The sequence below is a fragment of the Monodon monoceros genome, unplaced genomic scaffold (assembly GCF_005190385.1).
Source record: "Monodon monoceros isolate NGI ecotype Baffin Bay Population unplaced genomic scaffold, NGI_Narwhal_1 Super_Scaffold_18, whole genome shotgun sequence".
NCBI classification, from domain to species: Eukaryota; Metazoa; Chordata; class Mammalia; order Artiodactyla; family Monodontidae; genus Monodon; species Monodon monoceros.
In genome coordinates this window covers 73134494-73155473 of record NW_021703774.1, presented here as the reverse complement: position 1 = coordinate 73155473, position 20980 = coordinate 73134494, and the positions used below count along the sequence as shown (strand labels likewise).

Below are 20980 nucleotides of genomic sequence, written 5' to 3'. Positions count from 1 at the left end.
GAGCCTGCACGTCTGGGGCCTGTGCTCCACAATGGGAGAGGCCACAATGGTGAGAGGCCCGTGTACCACAAAAAAAAAAAAAAAAAGGGTATTATACATGCACCCCTACGTTCACAGCAGCACTTTTCACGATAGCCAATACATGGAAACAACCTAAATATCCACTGAAAGAAGAATGGATAAAGAAGATGTGGTACATATATACAATGGAATACTCTCAGCCACAAAAAAGAACGAAATGCAGCAACATGGATGCAACTAGAGATCATTATATTAAGTGAAGTAAAACAGAAGGAGAAAGACAAATACCATATGATATCACCTATATGTGGAATCTAAAATATGACACAAATGAACCTATCTATGAAACAGAAAGAGAATCAGGGGCATAGAGAACAGACTGGAGGTTGCCAAGGGGGAAGGAGGTAGGAGAGGACTGGATTGGGAGTCTGGGATTAGCAGATGCAAACTGGTATATGTAGAATGGATAAACAACAGGGTCCTACTGTATAGCACAGGGAACTATATTCAATATCCTGTGATAAACTATAATGAAAAAGAATATGAAAATATATATGTATAACTGAGTCATTTTGCTGCACAGCAGTAATTAACACAACACTGTAATTCAACTATACTTCAATAAAAAAATAAATTAAAAAAAAAGTTGCACTACACTATCAAAGATGCTTCCATCAGTTAACAGCCAGATAACAGGTTCTGAATACAACTTGACACAGAAAATTGGTAACAATGCCCCTAACAAGGAAGGATAAAGAATTCAGGTTTGGTATTTCTACAACTTGTAACTGTCCCAGAATTTTAAGTCAAAATGTTCTACATGCTCTGCAAATGCACAGATTCTCTACATCAGGGGTTAGTATACTTTTTCTGTAAATGACCAGACAGTAAATATTTTCAGCTTTGTGGGCCATACAATCTGTCTAGTCAATTCTGCTATTATAGCACAAAAGCAGCTACAGACAGTATGCGAACAAATGGGCATGGCTATGTTCTAATAAAGATTTATTTACAAACAAAGAGTTGTGGTTTGTTGACTCCAGCACTATGCTGCAACACAATCTATTTGCTATATTTCGTTATTATTTATCTTGTTCCTGCCTATGTCTTTGCATTAGCCATGTCCACATGTTGCAACACTCTCTCCCATCCTCTACTTTCTTTCTTTCACTTCTTTAATAATAAATAAAATTTACACAGAATTTTACATGTGTCATGCACTATTTTAAGCATCTTTACATATATTTATTCATCTAATCCTTATAACAACTTTATGAGGTTGATATAACTCCCAATATTAGATGAAGAAATAAAAACACAAAGCAGGGGGACCCTCCCTGGTGGTCCAGTGGTTAAGAATCTGCCTTCCAATGCAGAAGACGCAGGTTCGATCCCTCGTCAGGGAACTAAGATCCCAGATGCTGTGGAGCAACTAAGCCTGTGAGCCACAACTACTGAGACCACCCGCTCTGGAGCCCGCGCACCACAACCAGAGAGCCCACACGTCACAACTACTGAGTCCATGTGCTCTGGAGCCTGCACACCGCAACTAGAGAGAAGCCCACGCACTGCAACAAAGAGCCCATGCGCTGTAACTAAGACCCAATCCAGCCAAAAATAAATAAATAAATAAATAAATATTTTTTTAAAAAGCAAACACAAAGCAGTCATTTAATCTGCTCAAGGTCTCAGAAGATAAGTGATAAATCCAGTAGTCTGGGTCCAGAAACTACTCTAAACCACTAAGCCACATAATATTCAATTTTTAAACTCCCCCAGGAAACCTTTCTTAATATCCTATTCATCATTTCTAAGAAGCATCCTCTCGTACAATGTAGTCAATTTCCATTATACAATCTGAATTTATTTTGTGACTTTAAGAAGTATTTTCTCTAGCTGTGAAGAAAAGTATCACCATCCTTTCTTCAGAATCCTAAAATGTATAGTATATAATTTATTAATGCTAAATATTAAGTGAAAGACATAATAAAGTCTTAAATTTCTACAAAAAAAGGAGGGGTGCAGAAATGGTCTGAGTACATGGATGTTGCCTTGTGATATACTGGGAAAAAACATAGATATTGGCATCCGACTAGTATGGATTAGAATAAAATCCTGTATCAAACATTGTCTATGTAATCCTGGGAAGTCAATTTCTTTGAGTCTTTTTTTTTTTTTTTAATCAGCAAAATAGTAACCACGAATTCTACCCTATTGGGCAGTTGTGGGAAATGAGATGACAGACATAAAGCACCTATCATAATGTTTGGCATAGGAGGAGTTCAGTAAATGTTAGTTTCCTTAACGCTTTATTCTGTGTTACAACTCACATGGGTCTTGAGAGCTAAATTTAATCTAACTGGAGCTTGGATTTAGAAGTTTAACTCCTCTGACCAGAAATCAAACCCTCAGCTCTTAATTCTTCCTATGGCAAATCACAATCCTCATCCTGGCACTCACCTCATACGGCAAATAAAAGATCTCCTTGAGCCCATACACATCCTCATAGAAGACTGCTGACCTTCCTTTTTCACTGTTCCAGTCTTCAGATCAAGGATACGCCCTGAAGAAGGATGTGAAGAACAGTCTGGAGTACATTCTTGTGTGTGGGGAAGAGGGAGAGAGAGATACTGGAGGCAAAGATAAGTAAGTAGCCTATTCATGCTCTCCAATCTCCTTGCTTATAAGAGAATAAGCCAAGTAGGAGATGGATTTTTTTCAAGCCTAAAACACCTCTGTTCCCATCAGTGAATCTTACTCTTCAGTTCAAAGCACTGGAAATAACTTTGTGCAAGGCAAGACAGGAGTAGAAGTAGGTAAAGTTGGCAAGCAAGAGCAAGGCTATATCCTTAGGTCTGATTATTTTTATAAACACACATGCATGTGCGTATGCATGCACACACACACGCATGGAGTGAATGTCACTGGTTTAATAACAAGTAATTTTATATGCTACAGAAACACCCATCTGTCTCATGCTAAAATTGTTCCTCCCTTTATTATACAGAAACCAGTGGGAACTTTTGGGAAAAAGAAGAACTAGGAAAATGAAACCATAAAAACATAAATGAAAGCTAAATACCAACATTAATATGACCATAATGGATTTTATTTTAATTACCAGTTTTAATCTGCTTCCACATTAAAATTTTTTCTAGATCGCTTAAGAGCAGATGTGACTTGTTTCCTTCAGCCAAACTAGGGCAGAAGGACTGAATAACATTAAATGGGGGTGTGGAGGTGGGGGCAAAAACAAGACAGAAAGATAGTATAAATACAAAAACAAACCAAGAAAACACCTTACACACTGATAATCATCCCCCTCTAAAATAAAAATCTACTATCATAGAACCTAATACCAAGCCAAAGCCAAGCACAACTGGGTAGAAAAAATACCAGGTATTTACCCATACAAATGAGACAGAAAACAGATAATTTCATTCTTCTGGAATGGCTGGAGGGGTGGGGGTGGGGGTTATTGTAGGCTTGGCCTTTACTGTGTATTTACACTAATATTAAGATCAAAGTAAACTTTTTATAAGCATTGTCACTAATGAAACATTTTCTAAAGATGAGCTACAAAATTTATTACCTGCACGTGGATAAAAAGAACAGATTATATTCATTAAAGGAGAAAACTCTAAAAGTTTTGCCAGATTCAATCAAAAAATTTAAGAGTTAAAATACCTCTTCTAACTCAGAAAAAAAAAAGAAGAAAGAATTTGCTATTCATTTTCCATCCATATTAACTCATACCTGTCAGGGCATTTTCCGAAGTGGAAAGCTGCTCACGAAGTTTGTCCACATCATCTGGGTGCACCTGATCATAGAGTGTACTACCAAACCATTCAGACTGCGGCTGGTTCAAAACAGGGGTCACTGAGTCAGAGACATATACCACCCGGCCTGTCTCACATGAGACAATAAACAGAAAGCCATCTGCTGCCTCCAAGATCAAATGTTTCAGTTCCTGCCCAAGGAAGAGAAATACAAGTTAATACTGAACTCTTCTGAAAAACCAAATATTATTCATGGAAAGAAGTAAGACACTTCAGGCCATATGTATCTCTCCATAAGTAATTGCTGGCTTCTGTCTAATCCACAGGCACAGCTTTGCAACCTAAATGTAACTACCTTCACGGACAAGAGAGTTTTTTCCAATAGGTATTTCCTCAATGTGTCTATGTCACTATCCATCTCCTCCTCTTTACCTCAGAACTCAAGACAGGGAATAAAAAGGCTTACCATTAACAATAATTGAGTTCTTGGGCTTCCCTGGTGGCACAGTGGTTAAGAATCCGCCTGCCAATGCAGGGGACACGGGTTCAAGCCCTGGTCCGGGAAGTTCCCACATGCCGTGGAGCAACGAAGCCCACGCGCCACAACTACTGAGCCTGCGCTCTAGAGCCCGCTCGCCACAACTACTGAAGCCCCCATGCCTAGAGCCCATGCTCCGCCACAAGAAAAGCCACCGCAATGAGAAGCCTGCGCACCGCAACGAAGAGTGGCCCCCACTCTCCACAACTAGAGAGAGCCCGCGCACAGCAATGAAGACCCAACACAGCCAAAAATAAATAAATTAAATAAATAAATAAAATTTTAAAAATTACTTTTTAAATAAATAAATAAATAATTGAGTTCTAGATCTCACTCTCTCTGGTCTCTTTTTAGGATCTTGCTCTACAAATATTGGTGTTCTTCTCTCTCTTTCCCCTCACATCTTTTTTTTTTAAATAAATTTATTTATTTATTTATTTTTGGCTGCGTTGGGTCTTGGTTGCTGTGCGTGGGCTTTCTCTAGTTGTGGCGAGCGGGGGCCACTCTTCGTTGCAGTGCGCGGGCTTCTCATTGCGCTGGCTTCTCTTGTTGCGGAGCACGGGCTCTTGGCACACGGGCTTCAGTCGTTGTGGGTCACGGGCTCTAGAGCGCAGGCTCAGTAGTTGTGGCACATGGGCTTAGTTGCTCCGCCGCATGTGGGATCTTCCTGGACGAGGGCTCAAACCTGTGTCCCCTGCACTGGCAGGTGGATTCTTAAACACTGCACCACGAGGGAAGTCCCTCCCCTCAGATCTTAAACATGATCAAGTTTTCTCAATTCTATACAAAACTTCCCTCAACTTTGCCCAATTCATCTTTCAGCGCCAAGCTTAAATTAAGAGTAGTGTTACACTCACTGGCTCTATTCTCTTACTTTTCACTTATTTCTCAAACCCACTGCAATCTTCACTCTAAACCACTACATTCATGTTTTTTCAGGTTACTAATGTATTCCTAAATGCCAACTCAAGTCCCCTTTCCTGAGTCCATATCATTTTACTCAATGTCACTGCATATCTGATAGTGTTGTTCACTTTATCCTTTAAATTTTATTTCTCCCTAGCTTCTATGACACTGCACTCCAACTTATACTTCCTTTCCAAATGTACCTTCTCTGCTTCAGGTTCCCTTTCCTTTGTTCAAGTCTCAAGTATAGGCATTTCCAAGGTTCTATCTTAAGTTCTCTTCTCTATTCCATACTCTCTCCCTGAGAAATCATATCCACTCCTCCACTAAGAAATGATACCCAAATCCATATGCCTAGACTTGCCTAAAATCTATTAAGCATCTCCAAATAGACATTTTACCAGCAATTCAATTTCAACATCTCAAAACCTGTCATTTCCCCCTTCGAAAACAATCCTCTGTGCTCTTCTAGCATTCCCTTTCTTGATTAACAGTATCCCCTTCCTCTCAGGATACAGGCCTCAAAACTCTTAACTCCTTTTTCTCACACTCCAGGGATAACTCAGTTTTATCAATTTTATTTTCAAATACAACGTCACTGTCCTAGTCATCTCATGCCAAGACAAATGGTCTTCCTGCTTTCACTGTCTCCAATCCATCCTTAAAATGCTACCACATTTTTTATAGCTCCCCATTGCCTAAAAATTAAAATCTAAATTATTTAACATAACACCTAAATATTCCATCATCAGGTCCCAGCCTACTTTCCTATTACCATCTCCCAAGGCATGCTAAACTACCTGATTTTCCTTGAATAACCTGATTATTCTCACTATGCTTTTGATCAAGTTATTTCCAATACTTACAACCCTATTCCTCTATTCTTTGCTTTCCATATTTGCACTTCTACAGGACTTATTACTGCACCTCCTTCTGATACAGAACTGATTCTGTGTTTATATTATGATTGATTTACTTACATGTCTGTTTCTACCAGTGACTATCTCTTACCATTCTTTACATTTCTAATAGCACAAAGAACCTGGTTAGCTTAAAAATGTGCATTACTGGAGTTTGTTGAATCAATATCTGTATGTGTTCTGTTAGAACAAATTGATTAGCTATTTCATTGTACATATATATAATATCTGTGCTATATGTACTTTCATACAGACCATCCTATTTGGAAAATTCTTATTGCTTTCTTCCAAATTATATTCTTTCTTTCCTTCTAATCCTCTGAATAAAAGCATGGCATCACAGGTCAATTTTTTCTTCCCTATACTTCCTATATTTTACAAATTTTTCTGCAATAATCAAGTGTTATTTTTAATAAAACACAACATGGCTTCCTTACTCTTTGAAGTTTTTGCTGACTATTCTCACTCAGGCCTGGCCATTCTATTCACTTTAGCTATCCCTCTAGTATACACACACACACACACACACACACACACACACACACACATTTAATCCTATATAAATTATTAATAAGTTTTTTTAAGGCATTTCTTCTCCGTACCCATTTTCCTATCATTTTTCACCTACGTGTGTATCCCACCACTCACATATCCATATTCAGACTGAGTTCCTGAAAGGCTGGAAATGTTTTTGCCTTCTCTACTTTTCTCATAGTGCATCAAATGTAACAGAGCACATCTCTAAGCAACAACAACTTCCTATTAGACTCCTTGTATCACTAAAACTGGAAGCTGCTTCAAGAATAAAAAATAGTTTCCTTCCATCTTCTATAACCCTAAAGCCAAGGAAAAGGACTGGTTCATGGACAGTCATTTCTTCTCCCTGTGATTCCACTGTTCTTCATGAGTACAGTTCTAAAGTACCTATAAGTTTTGCTAAATAGCTTTCACAATTCTTCTCTACTTCTCACTGCTCCAAAGCTAATAAATGATATAGTCAGGGATCAAAACTCACTCTCCCATGGTCTGAATATTTCCTTCAGAGCAGAATTCTTGTGCTTTAAAGAATCTACAGGGATTTCCCTAGTGGCACAGTGGTTAAGAATCTGCCTGCCAATGCAGGGGACACGGGTTTGAGCCCTGGTCCGGGAAGATCCCATATGCTGCGGAGCAACTAAGCCCATGTGCCACAACTACTGAGCCTGTTCTCTAGAGCCCACAAACCACAACTACTGAGCCCGCAAGCCACAACTACTGAAGCTCGCGCGCCTAGAGCCCGTGCTCCACAACAAGAGAAGCCACCGCAATGAGAAGCCTGCGCACCACAACTAAGAGTAGTTCCTGCTCACCGTAACTAGAAAAAGCCTGCACGCAGCAACGAAGACCCAAAGCAGTCGAAAAATAAATTAAATAAATAAATAAATAAATAAGAAACTACAGACTTAGCTCTGCTCTGACTCCCAATATAATGTGCTATTCAGGATTATGGTCATCTACCCCAAAAGGATCAAAACCTTCAAAAGATTCTAGACTCTCTCAGCTGTGCTTCCCAGAGACCTGATCAGTGAGGAAAGACGGCTTGTAGGTGCCATCAGTGGATGTGTTGCCAGTTCCTCGCAAGGACTTCATGTGAGAAACCGCCATGCGTAAGATGGTTAGCTTGTCTGGTTTTCGAGCCAGGGCACTACAGGTGGGTACCATGTCTGACAGTTCTGTTATGTAGGCTGTCATCTTGTTCCGTCGGCGCCGTTCAATTTCACTATGGTTTTCCCTGCATGGAGAGAGAGAGAGGAGAAGCCCCATCCAGGTGGTCACATCTGGCCATTTGGGAGCCGGGAGAGAGATATGAATACCAAGTGAGCTGCTGAAGAAATATGGTATTTAGATTTAGTGATGCTTAAGTCTCAGAAGTTAAAGTAAGGTTTGCCAAACTTCTCATGCAGAGCAAGTATGGAATAGAAACTAATGAGGCAGACAGGGTACAAGCAGATACCAGCAATTCTAACTCCTGGAAACTTCACTTCCTATGTAAATTACCACTCCCTCAGAACAAAATGTGTTTTAAGAAATGACAGTCTTGGGAAGCAGCCACATAGCACAGGGAGATTACCTCAGTGCTTTGTGACCATCTAGAGGGGTGCGATAGGGAGGGCGGGAGGGAGGGAGACACAAGACGGAAGAGATATGGGGATATATGTATATGTACAGTTGATTCACTTTGTTATAAAGCAGAGACTAACACACCATTGTAAAGCAATTATACTCCAATAAAGATGTTAGAAAAAAAAAAAAAAGAAATGACAGTCTTAAAAAATGCTGAAAGCAGCTTGGCTGATTTCATGTCTACCAATTCAACTTTTTAAAGGCTGAAAACATAAAATGACCAATTTTTTCCAACACAAGTATGTTGCTCAACAGCTGATACAAGAATTGATAGTATAGATCCCCTTGGTCTATAAAATGCTGTTTGTTCTAAGCATCTCTCTTATTCTCAACACTAGACGGCAGAATTGGAAGTTTTACTTGTCCCACTAATGCACAAAGCCCTACCTTCTCTATCTGGGTTTGGTGCCAGTACACTGAGCTCATGAGATTTGTAACATATCATCTACTAGAGGTCCCTTATGGGTGCCCAATTTGGGACAAAGTGAACTGGAGAATAGGAGTGAAGTGGACAGGAAGATGTTTAAAGGCCTGAAAACATACAATCTGGATCTCACCAGGGTAAGTGGAACATATCTCCAATACTGACTTCCTCAAAATCAAACAGAGTATCATTGTTAAAAATAATAATCCAGTAGTTTTCAAACTGGATTTCTGAAAAGCCTAATAGTTCCTCAGTGTCTTCTGTGGGACTGCTTCAAGGAGAGACCCAAACAACATGCTACATTTCTGTTTTTACTTGAGCAGCTTTGCTTTTGTCTTTTTTATTGACTTCTATTACCACTTAAGGATTCTACTGGAACAAAAGTTCTCTGCCAAAACAAAAAGAACACAACAAATCTAACATAAATCTCTTTTTTATGATAAGAGCAAACTAAGGTCAAGCAGTTAACTGACTCTTCTAAGGGCTGCCCTCATTCCCAATGAAGGCAATGTTCTTCCCACCATACCACACCAATCAGTTTTATGAAAGTGAAAGAGTTCATAGGAGACATAAGTTGAAATGGCAGCAAAATGAGCTTGCGGCCCAGCTGAAAGAGGAAATGGTAGGTAAGGGGGGGAAGTAATAAAAACTGGTACTGGTACTAGTGATCTATCTCCTACTGAGTATCCCAAATCACAGAGACCAAAAAACAGGAAAATTTGGGCACAACATTTCTTCCACAGTATTTCTACATTATTGACAACAGTCTCCAAAGAGAACTCCATAGAGTCTCCTTTACTGAAAAGGTCTCACAACATAGATTGACATTTAGTTACTTTGCCTGAGAAACATAAAATTCAATACTCAAACATAAAGTACCCATTTTCCTAGTATCTGACAGATTTCTGACACTGAAATCCATAAGGCTGATCTTTTAAACAGCCACATCTAGGCTCCTAAGCTTTTCTGGGAAACACAAAAGATTCAATCACCAAAGCAACACCAGTACTGCGTGACAAAGTAATCTAGACTGTGAGTCTACACAGGAAAATAAGGGTGAGCCTTCTAGAGAGGTGTGGAGTAAATACTGAGGCCTAAAGACTGGGAACTAATTGCAAACACAGATATATTTATTGGTTTTCTGATAAAGGAGTATTTCCCTGCTAAAGCACCAACTGGCACAGCTGCACTATTTCTGAAAGCTTTTTATTCTGTGAAACTTAGTGCTAAGATAAAGATAAAAAGAGAAATCTATAAAAACTACTAGCAATTTCTTAAATTCCTAAGTTCCTTCAACCACCCACTTTCTGATGGGGGAAGCCAAAGTTCCTGTTACACACAAACTTCTAAAAATCTTGTCCTCTCTTGCCACAGACAAGGAAAAACACGAAGAGAAAGGGGAAGAAAAGAGCAGAATAAGAAAAAGGATAGAAAAAGCAGCATGATCTGCTTCATCATGCCAAAAGACACTGTTCTCCTACCTGGCGAGTCTCTCCTTATCCGCAGAGCTCTGCTCATCATCCGACCTAGAAACAGAATTAACGAACTAAGCTAAAAGTAAAATAAAAAGAAAGAAGGAAGGAAGGAAAGAAGGGAGGGAGGGAGGAAGGGAAGAAGGGAAGAAAGAGGAAGGAAGAAAGGAATAGAGGGAGGAAGGGAAGGAGAGAGGGAAGGAACAGAGAAAAAAGGGAAGGGAAGGAAAGAAAAGAAATAGAACAAAACAGATGCAGAGAAGAGAGGGGAAAATGGAAATATGGACAAGAACCTTGCCTGTAACTCTACAAAGCCATCTGTTAGGATTAAGAAAAAGTAACTTACAGGACAAAGGTCAACATAAAAGCAAGGCCAATATTCATTATAAATTAACATAATCTGAGCACAGTAAGCCAATCATTCTCTGTAGAAACCAAGGATATACAGTTTGAACAAGAAACAAACAAGGGAATACCATTCTCACACAATGCTCCCAATCTGAAAAGAAAATGATATCCACATATGCTATTCTATAATGAAAAAAAATCAAACAGTAAATCATGATAAGAATGTCAAACAAGTGATCACAATCTTTCTATAACACACATATAGCACACATGCACTCACAGACAAAATAACCAAACAGCTTCACTGGAGAAATTACATAAATAAAACTAAGAGCTAAGTTTCTGATATATTCCCTATCAATGATTTGATCCTAAAGTAGTAAATTTCTATTCAGTCACTTTCCCATTTCTCTGCAATAAAGCCATAACATTGCTAGATCCTAGTACCAACTCCCCCTTCCCTGGAGGGGGCTACAAAGATTATCACTAAATTTCTCTGGATAACTAAAATACTATAAGGGTTGGTGACAGCTGAAGAAACAAGGTGTTGGTAGGCCAGTTTATCAGTAATCAATTCCATCTTAAATATATATATATATATAAATATAAAGAGATTAACAACAAATAGAGTAACAAAAAAAGTCTAAGTATGACATAACAGGCTGAAAGACTAGCTATTAAAAATGACAAGTATAATGACTTTATCAATATATGGGAAAGTTTCTAAAAAATGGCCAGCAGGAAAAAAAAAGAGACAAAAAATAACACAGTAATGATAAGAACCATGTGAAAACTTATGCATACTTACCAGAAGAGAAAGAAAACAGTGATATTAAGTGAAGTTTCATGTTCATTGGGTTGTTATAATTCCTTAACAAACTACAAATCATTTTTTCAAAAAGTTGGGAAAATTCATTTAAGCTTCTAAAGACCCTCTAACTGAATTCCGAAGGAGGATATGTGAGGTGATCTAGCTTAACAAATCATATCTTAAAGAAATGAGTTCTGGGAATTCCCTGGAAGTCCAGTGGTTAGGACTCCACACTTTCACTGCTGAGGGCACAGGTTCAACCCCTGGTCAGCGAACTAAGATACCACAAGCCACACAGTGTAGCCAAAAAGAAAAAAAAGAAAAAGAAAAAGAAATGAGTTCTTTTGTTTGAAAGTTAAATATCTAAAATTCCTATTACTACTCCTACCCCTACAGATCCATAATCCCTTACCCACTCTAATATTTCCGAGTGAAATACATGAATGTATAAATATTCACATTAAGCAAGACAAATGAAGTCTAAAACAGTTCAGGTCATGTTTTCATAGCTTTTAGGAATTTCAGTCAAGAGACTATGAACCTGTACCACCACCACTACTATTTGATGGCTTCACTTTCTAATGCAGCTTTTGAAAAACTACTCCCCAAATCCCTATTATTAACTTCTCATTTTAGAGATGGTCCACATCCTAAAATGTTTACAAGTATCTACTTCGATAAACAAATTCTTCAAAAACCTCTTAAATTCACTCCTCTCCTACTGTCATTGCCACCATTCTAGCCCAGGCCCTCACGATTTTATCACTGTCTTATTATTTCAATAGCCTCATATCTACCTCCCTGACTACAGTGCTTCTGTTTAATCAGTCCTATATACTGCTATTAGAGAAAAATCCCATATGCATTTTATATATTAGCATCTCATTCAAAGCTTGTGATGGCATCTCACTGCTTCAGAGTAGTTTTAAACTACTCTGACTGATATTTCTTAGCCTTCTACATCAATTGTTCTCAATGTATGGGCCCCAGACCAGCAGTATCAGCAATGAATAAATAGTAAATGCTTATTAGTTAAGCACTAGATTTGGGATTATTCATTTTTCTGAAGTGGCTGCAAACTCGATATTTAAAAAACAAATAACTTACTACTTAATAATATATAGAATAAACTTTCTAAAAATAAACCAATATTTGACTTGAGAAGGATCTGTTTAATAAAGCACATTATTTTTCATCCTCTTGACAGATAAACATATTTTTTCAATAAAAACTCCAGTCTTCACATAAGTCATTTCTTTGCTGTTATTTTTAAAAGAATAAAACCATTATCTATACAGATTTTGTAGATCCACTTAATAATAAATGCAACAAAGAAATTCATATTGTTTGTGTTCCTGTGGACACCCAGCAAGCACACTGTATAGCTATCTAACACATACATAAAAACACTGGGTAAAATATACCATTAGTTTGAAGCCATAAGTCTGAAGTCCTGTTACCCGAACCTAAACAACAAGTATAATACTAAATTTCAACAGCTTTCAGAAGAAGAAACAGACTGGATAGAGAAATTAACTCTCACTGTGATAAAATTAAAACTCAGTATTTTTGAATTGCCTGGTCCCACGACAAGGACCAAGATGCTCTACTACATTACCTGGCAAACCGCTCCTTATCATTAGACATCTGATCGTCATCACACCTGAAGGAGAAAAAAAGGGGCTTAGTCCAAGGCATTACACTTGTTATATCTATTTCACTCTGAAAGGAAAACTAGAAAGGGGTAAAAAATATTCAACAAAAAAAAGCCAATGAAAAGGCATCACAAAACAATAGAGATAATAACAGTATCCCACAGAACTTAAAAACCCATGACTATTATTTGTCAGGTTTCTAATGTGTCCTTTACTCTTACTTATCAGACACTCCAAAAAAAGATGATGATCTCATGAGGGCACAGCTGACTACCCTGTCAACACCACTGAGGTTAGGGATTGTTTTGTTTTTGTTTTTCATTAATTATGGCAAAAAACGTGTAACACAAAATTTACCATCTTAACCATTTTTAAGTGTACAATTCAGTAGTGCTAACTACAATATGTTCACACTGTTGTACAAAATATCTCTAGAACTTTTTCACCTTGAAAAACTGAAATTCTATAGCTACTGAACACCATCCTCCCACTCTCCCCGCCCCCATCCCACGCCCAGCTCCTGGCAACCACCATTCTACTTTCTGTCTCTCTGATTTCGGCTACTTTAGATCCTCATATAAGTGAAATCGTACAGTATTTATCTTTTTGTGACTGGCTCATTTCATTTAGTATAATGTCCTCAAGGTTCACCCACATTGTAGTATGTGATAGAACTTCCTTCTTTTTTAAGGCTGAATAATATTCCACTAGCTGTATATACCACACTTCTTTATCTACTCATTTGTCAATGGATATTTGGGGTGCTTCCACCTCTCAGCTACTATGAAAAATCGGGTAGTGAACATGAGTGTGCAAATATCTCTCCAAGATCCTGTTTCAATTCTTTTGGATATATCACCAGAAGTGGCACTGCTGGATCATATGATAATTCTGTTTTTAATGTTCCTCCAAAGTGGCCGCACCATTTTACATTCCCACCCACAGTACACAAGAGTTCCAATTCCCCCATATCCTCACCAACACTTGTTATTTTCCGGGTTTTTTGATGGTGGCCAGCCTAATGGCCTACTCATTGTGGTTTTGATTTACATTTCTCTGATTAGTGATCATGAGCATCTTTCCATTTGCTTTTTGGCCATTTGTGTATCTTCTTTGGAGAAATGTCTATTAAAAGTCCTTTGCCCATTTTTTAATCAGGTTGTTTTTTTGTTATTGAGTTGCAGGAGTTCTTCAAGTATCATGGAAATTATCTTTTTTTTTTTTTTTTTTTGTGGTATGCGGGCCTCTCACTGTTGTGGCCTCTCCCGTTGCGGAGCACAGGCTCCGGACGCACAGGCTCAGCGGCCATGGCTCACGGGTCCAGCTGCTCTGCGGCATGTGGGATCTTCCCGGACCAGGGCATGAACCCGTGTCCCCTGCATTGGCAGGCGGACTCTCAACCACTGCGCGACCAGGGAAGCCCACTACAAACTTTTAATGAAAACAGTGATCTAAGCTGAAAAAAGAGACCTATAATTTACATATTAATTTTGTTTGTTTGTTTTAATTTACTTTTGGCTGCGTTGGGTCTTCGTTGCTGTGCACAGGCTTTCTCTAGCTGCGGCAAGCAGGGGCTACTTTTCGTTGCAGTGTGTGGGCTTCTCACTGCGGTGGCTTCTCTTGTCGCGGAGCACGGACTCTAAGCACGCAGGCTTCAGTAGTTGTGGCACATGGGCTCAGTAGCTGCAGTGCACAGGCTTAGTTGCTCCGCGGCATGTGGGATTTTCCCGGACCAGGGCTCGAACCCATGTCCCCTGCACTGGCAGGCGGATTCTTAACCACTGCACTACCAGGGAAGTCCTTTCATATTAATTTTGAATCTCAAGAATGAATCTTGCAGATATTTGCTACTCAAAGTGTGGTCAGTGGACAAGAAGCAGCAGCACCACTTAGGAATCTATTAGAATGCAGAATCTTGCGTACTACCACAGACCTAATGAATTATAATCTCTGTCTTATCAAGAACCCCTGGTGGATTTGTACATGCATTTGTTTGAATTTGAGAAGCATTCTAGATACTAGCAACTCTAATATTGTACCTAGAATTTCAAAGCCTTTATATTCTTAAAAATTATTTTATGGTCTCTCTCTCTCTCTCTCTCTTACTCCTCTTCCTCTTCCTCTGTTGTGTGAGAACACAACAAGAAAGCAACCATCTGCAAGCCAAGAAGAGAGCTCTCACCAGAGCCCAACCACGCTGGCTCCTTGACCCCAGACTTCCAGCCTCTAGAACTGTAAGAAAATAAATTTCTTCTGTTTAAAAAAAAAAAAAATTATTTTATAGATGTTGTCTGGAGAATATAACAAAATGACACTTGGGACTTCACTGGTTGCACAGTGGTTAAGAATCCGCCTGCCAACGCAGGGGACACAGGTTCAAACCCTGGTCCCGGAAGATCTCACATGCCACAGAGCAACTAAGCCTGTGCACCACAAATACCGAGCCTGCACTCTAGAGCCCACGAGCCACAGCTATCAGTAGTTAGTTAGTTAGTAGAGCCTGTGTGCCACAACTACTGAAGCCCGCACGCCTATAGTGTTATATATAGCCTATATCTCTCTGTTGTCTGTGCTCTGCAACAAGAGAAGCCGCTGCAATGAGAAGCATGTGCACCACAATGAAGAGTAGCCCCCGCTCGCCGCAACTAGAGAAAGCCCACGCACAGCAATGAAGACCCAATGCAGCCAAAAATAAATAAATTTAAAAAATGAATTTTTAAAAAAAATGACACTTGAACAAAATGATGAAAAGAGGTAATAAATTACAGCTTTCATCCACCAAGGAGATTTAATATTGATTTACAGATACAACGCAAATAAGACTTTCACTCATTGACCAAAGTGGAGAATTCCAATTAAAAAAAAAAAAAAACACTGGGAATTCCCTGGCGGTCCAGTGGTTAGGACTCCATGCTTCCACTGCAGGAGACATGGGTTCGATCCCTGGTTGGGGAACTAAGATCCCACAAGCCGCGAGGCCAAAAAAAAAAAGTACCGATGGTCAAATAAAAAAAATTGGTGATGCCTCACTTGGGCATAATGACCTACTTGGTAAGATGAATTATGAAAACCTTTTTTTATGGTTGGGGAAAAGACAAATAAACCTTTTTAAATTTGCATATAGTTTGTGACTACCAGATTTTGTGGAAATGGAAGCAATGACTCAGGGATAGAGCTAACTGATAGGTATAAATAAGACTAGTGGTTACCTCTATCTCATTCATATGCACAACACAGTTCCACTAACAGTATTTATCATTATAATTAGGGATTCCTAATTGGAGGAATTCCCAATGGAACTGTATGAAAAAAGTCTATTCTTGAACAGAAATTGAAATCTCTACCCCTCTTCACATTTGTTGACACTCATTAAGTCTAAAGAGCTCTCCTGGAGAACTGCTTTCTCCAATATTTTGCAACTATCTCTTTATGGTGGCCAAGCCATGGTGGTTGTTTTCAAGAATATATGGTAGTGTTCCGCGACTAGGCAGTAGCTAGAAACACAAGCTTTCACTTTAAACATTGCAAAAACAACAACGATATTAAAAAAAAATACACAGATAGATGTAACTGACTAAACTAAGCATTACAAAACTAAACAATGGCAAGCAATTTACAATATGGGCATCCTCTGTGTAAAAACAAAAACTGAGGAGACAGTGTGTGTATGTGCACACATATATGTGCATTTAAATACACTTACATATGCACTGAATATTTCTGGAAGGATACTTAATAAACTGGAAACTATAATTGTCTAAGGGGAAGGATTCTGAAGGTCTGAAGTGAGGGAAGATGTACTTTCATTACATATAACTCTGCACTGTTTAAAAATTTTGCAATATAATGTTTATATTTCTTTTAAGAACTTAGTTAATAAAACAAACAAATAATGAAGCCTGGGCACTCACATAATAAAATAAATTGTTTAAAAAATAAGGCTCCTTTATTTATTTCTCAAATATTTGTTATTCTGCAATGTAGACACTACCTAGGTAATATTTTCAAATTTGAAAAGAAAAAAGGCAGGTTGCAGTCAAGGTTATCTTCCATTCTTTGACTCTTATTGCTTTCCTTACTTAAAAACAAAGCCAAGTGACTGGTCTTAAGCAAAAATAAAAATTTCCCTTTTCTGAAAAAACTCCTTCATCAATATACTGAAAAGTCCATTTTCAGTTCTCCAGAAGATTCACTACTCAAAGATACAAATTCCAATTCCTGCTCTGTAGGAGAAGTCAGTGAGTATTAGAGGGCATGAAAGATTAGTACATTAATGACCCCCAAATTAATTACACCTTGCAGTATTCACTACCTGGTATAGCACCATCCTGTACTGAATCAGGACTCAGACATATGACTTGCTTTAGCCAATGGGACAACAGCAAATGTCAATCCAAAGCAATAGCTTGATAAGCATTTAGACTGGGACCTGCCCTTTGGATTGCAGCCATCACCATGTAAAGACACTCAGTCTGCCCTCCTTAAGGATAAAAGACCACAAAGAAAGAGATACCCAGCCTTATCAGCTGAGTCCAGTTCCCAGCTGACAAGGCAGCTGAATGCAGTCTTATGAGTGAGTCAAGATCAGCAGAATAACCATCTAACCAATCCACAGAATTGTGAGAAATAATAAATCATTGTTCTTTTTAAGCCACACAACAATAGATAACTGACACAGAGGGTCTTGTAAATTCTCTACTCTCCCCTCATTGAGCTCTTTCCTCTGGAGCTATTACCAGAATGCTTGAAAATTTTATGGGGTATAATGTAATAGGTAACTTTAGTTTTAGGGTGAAGCACTCTCCTTAGGCCTAAAGACAAAAATATTATGAGTCAGAAAGATAATAAAATAATTTTTAGTATCAGAAATCTAGAGAAAGTTTTTTAAGATCTTACCTCAAAAATTTACTGTTCCCTTCTCCATCATCATCAAAATCCAATCTGGGGAAAGCCAAAAAAAATATTATAAGCCTATTGAAAATGCAGAACATTAAAAAAATTAAAATTCTAAATCTACAAGCTATCTGAACACCCACTCAGATGGAAGAAGGAAAAGAGGAAGTGGAATAAGTAAAGGTATATTACCTCTTCCTGTTGTACCAAACTGGGCAAAGAAATTAGCCAATCAAAAGGGAATACCGGGGCTTCCCTGGTGGCACAGTGGTTGAGAGTCCGCCTGCCGATGCAGGGGACACGGGTTTGTGCCCCGGTCCGGGAAGACCCCACATGCCGCGGAGCGGCTAGGCCTGTGAGCCTATGCTCCGCAACGAGAGAGGCCACGACAGTGAGAGGCCCGCGTACCGCAAAAAGAAAAAAAAAAAAAAGGAATACCTATTGCTACCTTTCATTTTCCTAGGGTAGCAATCCACCTTTGCCAAAGATTTATATCACAGTACAACCTCTACAAAAGGAGCAGGATCAACTCAAAAAGACAAGAAAAAATTAATATGAATAATTCAGGACCGTTTTTCATTTCTACAGTCTGCCTTAGGCTATGTTAAGCTCTCTGAAACATCTCTCAAAACGGTGATGTTCCATAGGGAGTGATTTTAAGACCTCTGGAGGTTGGCTGGTTGGTTGTTTTTTGGCTGCGCTGCACAGCTTGTGGGATCTTAGTTCCCAAGGGACTGAACCCAGGCTTGAACCCGTGTCCTCAGCAGTGAAAGCGCAGAGTTCTAACCACTGAACCAACAGGGAATTCCCCGAAGGTTGTTAAATGATGTTTCTCTCCTTCATTCGCCTAATGAACAAGTAATATATGCTACATTCCGGATACTGTGCTAGATGAGGTGAAAACAAAAGACTTGCCCTCAAGGGATTCTTTGCCTAAACAAATAAAATATACAAGTGAGAATGAGAAAGCTTCATATGGAGAGCACAATCAATAAACCTTAAATGTTTAGTAAAAGCAGAGGTGACTTTCATTTCAAGGGATTAGGCAAGATTATAGGTAACAAGATAGGCCAATCTCCTATTAATCTCTATACTCCATTAAACTAAAACATTACTCATGTTACCACCTTAACCCAATGATCTTGGCATCTCTACTACTGTGATAACCTGATATTATGGGCCTCTAAATGGGTTATATATGAAGTACATAGCATCAACCCTGAAAGTGTCCATTCTTCTTCCTCTCTGTAGCCCCAGATCACCTGTCAAAGTCTACCTATTTACCCAATAACTCCACTTCTAAGAATCTATCCTAAAGAAATAACTCAGAGAAAAAAATTTATATACAAAGATATTCATTAAGCATTATATATAACAGCAAATCTTCAAAACAGTTTAAATGTCCCAAAATAGCAATTAAGTACATCCCCTCTATGTAAGTATTTTAAATTATGTTTCTATAGCATATGTGACAATATGGAAAAAAAGTTATTGTATACAATTAGGTGAAAAGACCAGGCTATATAAACCTACATAATTATATGATTATAACTATTTAAAGAAATCTACATATAGAATAAAGAATGAAGTAATTACACTAAAAAAACTGATGGGAGATGACTTTGGATAGTAGGATTATTGCTCTTTACTCTTCTTTCTATATTTTCCAATCTTTCTTTTAAAAAATGTATATTTCTTTTAATATATTTTCCTGATTATCAATAAAACACACTTACTTCAGAAAATCTAGAAATAACTAAAAACAAAAGAAAAAATAAATCACCCATAATCCCATCACCCATACATCTGATGAGTATCCTTTCAGTTTTTTTGCTATGCACACGTTATTTATATATTTTTTTCTGATAGAGTTGGTATATTACATACACTGTAACCTTTTTTATTTCATTTTATTCTTTTTTTAAAATATATTTTATTTATTTATTTATTTATTTATTGGCTGCATTGGGTCTTCTGTTGCTGTGTGCCTTTCTCTAGTCGCGGTGAGCGGGGGCTACTCTTCATTGTGGTGCGAGGGCTTCTCATTGTGGTGGCTGCTCTTGTCGCAGAGCACAGGCTCTAGGCGTGCAGGCTTCAGTAGTTGTGGCACACGGGCTTCAGTTGTTGTGGCTCGTGGGCTCTACAGCGCAGGCTCAGTAGTTGTGGCACATGGGCTTAGTTGCTCCGTGGTATGTGGGATCTTCCGGACCACGGCTTGAACCCATGTCCCCTGCACTGGCATGCGGATTCTTAACCACTGTGCCACCAGGAAAGCCCCTGTAACCTCTTTTCTCAATATACTGTAAACATTTTTCTGTACCAATACATATTTGTCACTTCTAATAGCTGTACATTTTCAATACAACTTTCTCAATCAATCCCCTAATTTTGATAATACTGCTTCTAATTGTTTGCTATTATATATAACCATAACACTGTGTTTAAGAGAGTAGACAATAAAAGCTAACCTCCCAAGGTTCATATCATAGATCTCCCACTTATTAGCTTCAAAACCTTGGGTAAGTTACTTATTCACCAGATACCTCAGTAAATGAGTTAAAATGTATAAAGCTCTTGGAGACATAGCAAGTCTTAATATGTTACTCATGTTAACACCTTAACCCAGGGATCACTCTTTCATTACTACTGGTAAGAGGAAACTTAAAGACTAGTTATAACACTAGCTACATAATTATTAAAAGCAAAAGAAAGAAAAAGAAATTCAATACTTTAATACTTTAAAAAGTAGGTAAAATACTACCCATTCTTCCAGGCCTTTCTAAAGCAACCTCTTTTCTGAAGCCTTTCCCAATTTCTAACAACCAATGGTGGTATTCCCATACACTGAAACACACAGCAGTGTATTTGTTCCTTTCTTAGCAAACCTGGCATATTTTATCTTGAATTCTATTTATGCATGTAATGATTATCCCTTTCAGAACATAAGCAACTAAAAGACGAAGACTGTGCCTTATTTACCTTTGTATCCTAGTAGCAATCGGCACAATGACTTACACTAATGAGGCATCTAATAAATAATTTTGGAACTG

General features: G+C 38.4%; 1 protein-coding gene across 6 annotated transcripts in view; it reads right to left on the bottom strand.

The window, feature by feature from the left end:
- Positions 1-20980, bottom strand: part of ARNT (aryl hydrocarbon receptor nuclear translocator) — a 64362-nt gene that overhangs the window by 17602 nt on the left and 25780 nt on the right. For 2 of the 6 annotated variants that reach the window (XM_029228854.1, XM_029228855.1), the window contains exons 3-8: positions 17934-17978; positions 13001-13045; positions 10233-10277; positions 7722-7935; positions 3778-3991; positions 2482-2584 (exon numbers count right to left, since the gene is read on the bottom strand). In XM_029228854.1, coding sequence (XP_029084687.1) covers positions 2482-2584; positions 3778-3991; positions 7722-7935; positions 10233-10277; positions 13001-13045; positions 17934-17978 — 666 coding nt within the window. Of the gene's footprint in view, positions 1-2481; positions 2585-3777; positions 3992-7721; positions 7936-10232; positions 10278-13000; positions 13046-17933; positions 18009-20980 lie in introns of all 6 variants that reach the window. The other 4 variants (XM_029228856.1, XM_029228858.1, XM_029228859.1 and 1 more) reach the window with 3 other exon arrangements.